This window comes from Solanum tuberosum, unplaced genomic scaffold (genome assembly GCF_000226075.1).
Source record: "Solanum tuberosum cultivar DM 1-3 516 R44 unplaced genomic scaffold, SolTub_3.0 scf00144, whole genome shotgun sequence".
Lineage (NCBI taxonomy): Eukaryota > Viridiplantae > Streptophyta > Magnoliopsida > Solanales > Solanaceae > Solanum > Solanum tuberosum.
The window spans coordinates 1,423,072-1,432,179 of NW_006239074.1; the positions used below are offsets into that span (position 1 = coordinate 1,423,072).

The 9,108-nt window shown below is 25.6% G+C and overlaps 1 protein-coding gene and 1 long non-coding RNA gene across 3 annotated transcripts; one reads left to right on the forward strand and one right to left on the reverse strand.

Annotated features, from left to right (window-relative positions):
* Positions 1–1,811: 1,811 nt before the first annotated feature.
* LOC102599829 (uncharacterized) lies at positions 1,812–6,081 on the forward strand. Of its 2 annotated transcripts, XR_001474078.1 has the most exons (4): positions 1,812–2,139; positions 2,364–2,447; positions 5,849–5,909; positions 5,985–6,081. It is a non-coding gene; the product is annotated as an uncharacterized lncRNA (long non-coding RNA). The 2 variants fall into 2 exon arrangements; XR_367670.2 differs by lacking the exon at positions 2,364–2,447 and having other exon boundaries at positions 1,818–2,139.
* A 1,353-nt stretch (positions 6,082–7,434) lies between these two features.
* Positions 7,435–8,783, reverse strand: LOC102606443 (ATP-dependent DNA helicase PIF1-like). Its single transcript, XM_015311097.1, has 2 exons — positions 8,162–8,783; positions 7,435–8,084 (listed from the first exon to the last, which is right to left on the reverse strand). Exons 1-2 carry the CDS (start codon positions 8,781–8,783, stop codon positions 7,435–7,437), a joined length of 1,272 nt encoding a protein of 423 aa, XP_015166583.1.
* Positions 8,784–9,108: the final 325 nt, after the last annotated feature.

The following is a 9,108-nucleotide window of genomic DNA, read 5'->3' on the forward strand; positions in this document are numbered from 1 at the left end:
GATGCCAATGATGACGTATTAATGACATTCAATGTGGACTCATCATTTTTATTGTCTCCCCTTTTTGCTACAAATACTATTTACTAGCTAACAATGCAAAGACCAAAGTAAATCTTTTCTGATGTGGAAGTTCAGATTGTGCTGCAACCACAGAGCATACTCAGATAATACCTTGGCTCTGATACCAATTGTTGCGGAAGCCGAATATATAGAGAGTGATGAAATCACAACTGCTATATCTAAATGTAGCTAATAAATAGTAGATGAGACAACAATAAAAAGAACACCAGGAATTAACGAGGTTCGACAAACTTTTATTTTCTTTTGCCTACTCCTCGGACACAACCAACCAATATTTATTTCACTCCAAAAAGAGTACAAGTGAAATACTACAAGAGAGAAAGAAGATCAAATGCCTTTGAAGATGAGAAGGCAAGTGAGAGGTGTGTTACAAATGAATTAGGAACTACCTATTTATAGGAGTGAATTCTTCCTATTGATGTCATCCATGACATCACAATGTGTCCAAAAATGTCAAGATTTACCTTGTGAAACCATTTTATAGTTCACCTAAATTTCACCTACAAAGGATGTTATCTTGACTTTTGTACCAATGAAGAATTATCTTCCTAACTACCAAATCTTCACATTAATTCATCTTTGAATATTGTCAAATTTAACATTAACTAGTTAAATGAAATAGAAAATCCTAAAAAAAACAATATTGTCCCACAACAACTTTGACTAATTATTATCTGGGTAAGGGACTTTAGTATAAAATTGTATAAGTATATTTTTAGATCTTCATTTTTGATAAGTTTAAACTCTTTTGTCAACATCCGGTTGCCATATACAATAATTATACATGTTAAAATTTGTAATAATAAACAAATAAAGAATTAGCATATTTTTTTTACTGTGAATTTTATTCAACTGTTGCGTAGTATTATACTAGTATATGTACCCGCGCGTTGCGCGAATATAATAAATATTTTATAAAAATATATATTGAGTTATAGTTTATATGGAATATAAATATCCAAAGAAAGTAAATAAACTATAAATTAAATGAAATACAATATATATATTTTGAATTTATTTTAATCAAAATATAAAGTTGTTTTGTGGTCCCAATAGTAATGTTTTTATAATTTTCATAATAAACATAAGCCACTCATAGTAATATATAATATAATATAATAAACTATATTAGGTATTGTGTATGTGAAATACTCTATTCGTCTTATCTTAGTTGATCACTATTAATTTTTTTACAGTGCTTAAAAAACATAAATAAGAAGATTATTTTTCAAGTTCACGCCTCAAAATACTTCTTGTATATTATACAAACAAATATGAATACTTTCAAAAATAAAATTAATTGCAAGAGTAGTAAAAAAAGTTATTAAAATTTTATTGATTTAGTAAAGTGATCAACTAATATAAATTAATTATATTTAGTATAATGATAAATTAATATGCAACAATTATATTTAATATAATAATAAACTAATATTCCATCAGTTCACTTTTAATTGTCATGTTTTTTTTAGAGTAAAACATAATAATTTTGACTAACAATTTACGATATATTTTTTCATCATATTAATATGCAAATAATGGCTATTTGTAGTACTTTTAGTATAGTTTTGGAATATAAAAATATTTTTCTTAAAATATCGATTTAATATAATCATATTTTATTTAAAAATTGGTCAAATAAACTTTCGAAAATTAAATATGACAATTAAAAGTTGACGAAGGAGATATAAAATGAAGGAAGTAATATAAAAGAATACAACTTTTTAGGTATATTGATTAGTGTGCCTTAATTGTATAGTAGACTTCAATCCATCTTTCTTTCGTTATTTTTAATTAAACAAAATGGCAATGTGCCAATTCATTGAATAACAAAAAAATGTAAACAAAAAGTCGGAGGAAAGTGTCAGGTAGTAGAAAATAAGAAAAAACAAAATGAAAACTTACAAAAAATGGATCTATCTAGATTGTGGAAGGAGACCAAACTTGCACCGATGGAATATGATTTTTGAGATTAGGAAAGTGAGATTCCTCTTTAGATCGTCGCCGGTCAGAGCTACTCCGTCATCTATTAGCTCATGTGTGCTTTTCCATCTCACTGTAAGTGTTGTTCCTTTGTTTTCTTTATATTCTTCTCTTACCCTTTATCAATTGGGTTCTTTCTAATTGTTAATTTTTTCAGATGCTTCCTTGTAAAAAGTTTCTGGAAGAACGAAATATATAATTTAAATCTCATCACCATAACTTTGGAGAAAAAAAATTCTCATTTCAACATTTGAACATTCCAATTAGAACATAGCCTAAGAAAAACTTTATTCAAGCAGGTATCACACTGGAAATAAGATTTTGATCGGAATTGTATTTAGATCTAGAGTCGTTCCGTCAACAATCATATGTTTCGTGAAATGGTGAGTTCATATTATTTTTTTTGAATTGACCTTGTTTAATAAAAACTTCGATTAAAGAGTACTAGTATACGTGCCCGCGTGTTGCGCGGATAATATAAAGAATTATTAATCATATATATAATAATGACCTATTTCAATATATCATTTCTCATTTTTTTAATCAAAAACGTTTTTTGTTATCTATTTCTTAAACGCAATATAATTAAATCTCCATGAAATTGAAGAAGAAATCACGTGATCATTTGATAACTTGTACAATATACTTGCTTTTGTTTATTACTATATTATTAACTACTTAATATCTTGACATTATCGACTAAATTTTGATTATACATTTATTCCTCCTAAAATATTAATAACTAATTTTTCTTTAATTAAATATGTTATTTAAAAAAAAAAAAAAAAAACACAAATCTCCTGTAATTTTTTTAACTGTCATTGTTAAAAATTAGTTTTTTGTTTTCTTTACATTACATTTACATCACCCTATTTTTAAAAATAATTATATACTTTTTAAAAATAATGAAATAGATGTCAATCAATAAAGATAAGTATTCTAATTATGATAAAAATAAGAATTCAAAATAACATAAACGTTAGCCACATGTATAATCATTTAGATTTTAAAAAATGAAAAAAAGTTAAATTAATTGTGGTAACTATATTTAAAAATATGATGTTAAATAAAATACTTAATACTAATGTAAATCCTATTAATTTTTTTAAAAATAAGTATAAAGAACCAAAACTAAATCCTATTGTATATTTTCGTGATTTTTCTAGTGGATTATATTAGGATTTTTTTGATTTTTTTAATCTTTTAATTAATTTATTTATTTTCCATTTTCCATTATCTTTAGTATGTAGTTTACAGGAATATCCATCTTCATTTTTATAATTTTATTTAAGACTAAATAAAGAATATTAGTTTCTATTGTTTGTTATTTGGAGCGAATATAAATGAATCATTGTGTTCCTATGATTTAGTAGAAGAGATTGCCCACATATTTAAAACTTACCTTAATAATCTTTAAAAATCAATTGCAGTAACAAATGGAGATAAATTAATTAATTTATAATCATAAGAGATAAAAATAAAAAAATCATACAATTTTCATCCATTTTAAATATTTAATTAAACGATTTTCAAACTAAAAATTCAAGAACAATTGTAGCGGGAACACGTGACTATATATATATATATATTATTTATTGGATTTCAAAATGAAAATCGATGATCAAAATAAAAGTTTACTCTTTAAAAGTATTTTTATAGTTATTAACTTTATTCAATAATAGAGTGACACTTTAAATATGTGTAAATAATAAATTTTGTTGATTTTTTTATGCAAGTATTTTCACCTATTTTTATAGTATTTCTGGAATTAAAATAAAATAAAATGTGCAATATATAAATATCATATTTTTGAAACTTTTTTGAATTACACCAAGGAGCATCAAATGTTGTCAATTTTTTTTTTTAAACTCCATACTCTAAAATGCAACAAACTTCAAAATTTAGTATCTTCACTCATATTTTGTATATTTTTTCTGATCTAATTTTCTTATACATAAAATACATTATAAATAAGATATAAATATAGATAAACAAATAAAGTAAATATCTAAATGCTTATGAGACAAAAATAGATAATAAGATGTAATAAATAAACAATTCATACCAGAGTACAAATTGAATTATATTTGAGAGAGAAAGTAAGTAGTTTATTTCTAATTTTTATTTTTAATATCACAACTTCAATATATTTGTGAATATTTCCTCAATCGATGTGTTTTATCATCTTCATATGAGATTTAAAGAGAAAGTTAAAAGATGAAGAAGTAAAAAAAAAGAAGAAAAAAAACTTGTATTAGATAGATTACCAAAAAATCATAGTTGTTAAGTTACTTTTCCTCATAAAATAATTCATCCTTGATTCTGAATATCTACTGTATCATGCAAAAAATATTCGAAAAAATTTAACATTGAAGAACACAATTTATTATATTTTGAAAGTAATTGTATTATGAAAATGATAAACTTTAACACTGAAAAATTAGTTATAAGTTTAAAGTTTTGTGTTTTATCATTATTGGATAAATTTTTATGCCGTCTAGTGCATTGTGATTCAAGCAAGTCTCCATCCTCAGTATATTTTCAATATATATTGCATACAGAATGACCTCAAATATTCATACAATATATCTAGAATCTAACAAAAAATTAACAAAATTTCTGATCATAACTGAATTGTCCTCAATTGAGACCGTAACTAAATCATACTTATCAAAAACGATCTCTTCACACGAGTAGAGCGACACATATATGCATGCCCAAAACACTGCTTACTCTGCGCAAGAATGTTGGTGACTTCTTTGTGTTGCCTTACCATTGCAATTTTGCAATTTAGTGTGAGTTTGATTAGTATGTAGAATGTAGATGCCAGTTTTTTGAAAAAACTTTTTAATTGGATTTATTTATTTATGAACATTTAAAGATAAAGTGTACATGAGCAGTTGAGTAGTTTTAGGTACCCACTTTCAAATTCAAATAAAAAAAATAACCACTTTGTCATGTTATCCCTTTTTTTTTTCTACGTAGGTTAATTTGAATTTTTCTGTGTTTTCCATTTTTTTTATCCGTGTTTTCCATTCTGTTTTTGTAATTTTATTTTAAATTTTTTCTATTTTCTGATTTTTTAATATATATATTTATAAGATTTTTATTTAATTATTATAATTTTATTTTTATGTTTTTACGATCATCAAACTTGGTGGGAATTTTTTTACCGTATTTAATATATATTCATTAAACTAAATGTACAGTTAAAATATCATCAAACTTTGTGGGAAATTTTTTTAACGTATTTAAGTAATAATTTTTTTAAAAAAATAAATTAAAAACAGTTTTCCAGTTACATGGGACTAATTTTCAAAACTATTTTTAAATGATTTATATTTAATTATTTTAAAATTTGATTTTTATGGTGCTGACACGTAGGCGTTTTTTCATCTCCTATTATAGATTTTTAAATTTTAAATTTTAAATTAATTAAATTTGATAATTCATAAACTATAACTTCTACTGTTATAAAATTTATTTTTAAAAAAATTAGACAGTTAGCATTTTATTAGGAACAAACATATTTAATTTATTAAAAAAAAAAAGAAATCAATACAACAGTTTTAACGTAAACATTTTTAAAATTGATTTCTAATTTATGTTTTTTTTAAAATTTTTGTTTTTTAAATTGTTATTTATTATTTAATATTTCTACTAATTTTGTAGTGCTGACACGTAGGCATTTTTTCTTCTCCTATTATATATAAATAGATTATATATAAATAGATTAGCATGCATCATCTTCTTGTCATGGAGTTAATTTTGAAAAATTTATCAGTTGATGTCTTCTTCAGCTCTATTTTGCGTCGATGTTACTCTATTTGGGATGGTCAACTAAGGTATTATATTTTAAATTTAATTTAATTAGTACATGCATGCTATAACATAGTTGTAATAAGCTTATGTTGATTCAGATTTTGTTATTTTGCTTGGAAATTGAGAGTTTATGATGTGGTCGTATCAGTTTTTATGTTCTTTGCAATGTCAGGTTAGATCTCTATCTTTATTTTTATTTTTCTGCTTAACCAAGTTGTTAGAGTAGATTGTGATGAATTATTGCTTCTTGAAGGAGCACAGAACTGATTATTTGTTTTTAAAAATTCGAAAAGATGTCTTACATTTAAAAATATGTAGTTAAGCTATTTTATTTTCCTCTCAATTTGGTTCTTTTTACAGCAGTCTCTATATTTTAATCTGATTTATATTGATATTTTCTGTAGTTTCAATGTGCTTATACCTATATTATGATTCATGGTTCAGATGAAGAGCTTAATGATAAAATTCATATGCTTGATAGATTATAATTCAGTTTACTAAAATTAACATAACGTAAATAATTGTGTGTTTAGTTGGTTAAACTTATTGGAGTCTATTTTTAATGTGTTGCTTCTTTGAAATATCTAAAGCATATATGAACTCCTTTAAATACTTGTTACAGGATAGCACGATTAAATCTAAAGTTTAAAAAGTATATAGAACCAAGCCCTCCATTGCATATATATAGTTTAGTTATAAAAAAATTATGTCAACATGCGGTTCCATTTAATATAATGAAAGAGACTGATACTATCTTCAAAGCACACTCAATTACTTAAGAGTGAAATTGTTCACTATATGCATAAGTGTATTCTTCCCCTCCGTTTTTTCAAACTCTTGATACCAATTTTTCAAATTCAAGAACTCAAAATATCAGTTGTATTATCTGCCACTGTCAATAAAAGAGTTAACAATATTAATCTATTTAAAGTATTTTAAAATATTATAATTATTATTATTCTTTATAAAACAAAGTAATGATAAAAGAATAATGGAAATATTAGAGAAGACTAAAGGAAATATTAGAGAAGTATAATGAAAAAATTTGAGATTAAAATTTTACCTGAAAATGTATAATGCAAATACTAAAGATTAAAATTGTACATGAACATTCATTATCAGTATTTGTCCTTTTAGAACTCTTATTTCTTCTGATTGCATATAACACTTTTTAACGTTTCTTGACTGTCATTAGCTTGAAAAAACAATGCAAAAAAAGGTAAATCAATCAATTTACATGATAAAAATTTAATTTAAAATTAATAAATTTGTATATTAATTAAAGTAATCGCATAACATTTTATATCATATAATGTTATCTTTAGGTGTACTACACAGAACACAATAATATTAAAAATTATTTAGTTGGTTAAAATAGCATAAATGATACCATAATTATAATAACAACTTCATCAGAATTGTTTTATAATAATCATCAACAATTACAGTATATATAAAACATCCCAAAGAATCTGCATATTACAATAGATTTTCGGAACACTTCTTTTATATACTACATTTATAGCCTCATCAGTTAATTGTCCGTCATCATTGTAACTCAGTATTTTTTAATCCCTTTCTACTTGTTACTCTAGAAACAGCTACATAAAGTTGTCCATGGGTAAACACTGGTTTCTTCAAAAATAATCCAACATGAGATAAAGACTGTCCTTGGCTCTTGTTGATTGTCATGGCAAATGATACAGTTATAGGAAACTGTCTTCTTTGAAACTTAAATGGGATTCTAGCATCTGAAGGTGTTAAATTTATTCTTGGAATAAATACCTTCTGTCCAGCCATCTGTCCAGATAAAACCTTTGCTTCAATTACTTGATTTCCAAGTTTAGTAACAATCAACCTAGTGCCGTTACATAGTCCTGCTGCCTGATCAATATTTCTTAGTAACATCACTGGTACTCCAACTTTTAAAGTGATTGAATGATTTGGAACTCCAGAACATTTAATAGTGTTCAAAAAATCTGGGGTGTGGACATGTTCCAAAGCTGAATAAGTATGATTAGACTTGCATATTTTGTCAGAACTCAAATATGATTTCTCAGGATTATGATTCAAGGAGATCATATATTGATTGATTGATTCCACCATATCAAGAGGAGGAGTAAGAATGGCTCTTTGTTGTAGGTATCCAACATCATTACAATTAGTACTGAAATCTGGATACGTACTTTCCACAATAGCTGCTATTGGATCAGTATATTCAGTTATTAGAAGATCTTTTGGTATTAAACTTTATCAATTCCATCAAATGAATTACCAATACTACCATCCCCAACTGCCAATATCCAATCAGAAAACTCTTGCAACTCTTTTAGATCAGTATCAGCGTCACTGTTTTGCAACCTCATATTCTTTGTTAGTGTTAATAATTCACAATGGGGCCATAAATATGAAGAGTTGAGAGTTGCATTAACAATATCTTGGCGACTACCTTTTGGGATCACAGGAAGAATTTGTCTAAAGTCACCTCCAAGAACAATTGTTTTACCACCAAATGGTAATTCTGACTTAGTTGCGTCTTTGTAGCCAATAATATCTCTTAAAGTCTTATCAAGAGCTTCAAAACAATGTTTATGCATCATTGGAGCCTCATCCCAAATAATCAACTTAGTCTTGATTAGCAAATGTGCTAAAGGAGTACCTTGTTTTAAATTGCATGTTGAATCTTCAGTTATATTTAGCGGGATAACAAATCTTGAATGTGTTGTTCGGCCACCTGGTAATAAAAGAGATGCAATCCTGCTAGATGCAACTGTTAAAACAACATCTCCTTTGGACCTTATGGCAGCTGATAAAGTCTTCCAACTATAAGTTTTTCCTGTTCCTCCAAATCCATATAAAAAGAAAAATCCACCCATATTTTCATTAACTGTTGCCATAATTTTTTTATACACTGATTTTTTCTCATCCGTTAAATTTAATACCAATTGTTGATGTTCATCAGCTAAAGCTCATTTATTGTAACGCATTTCATCACAAATTAATCTATTAGTGATGTCAACATCATCCTCAGTGTAAACAGGTATTGGCATTGTAGGAAAATCTAAAAAACTTCTTCCACAACTTTTTAAAATTTTTTCTATCTTTTGCAAGCAACAATTCTTCAAATCAGCATCTGATAGATAAGCTTCCGAAAAAATAATATATATAATAAATTAATATTTAAACGTAAATATAATAAACTAATTAATCAAACAAAAATAA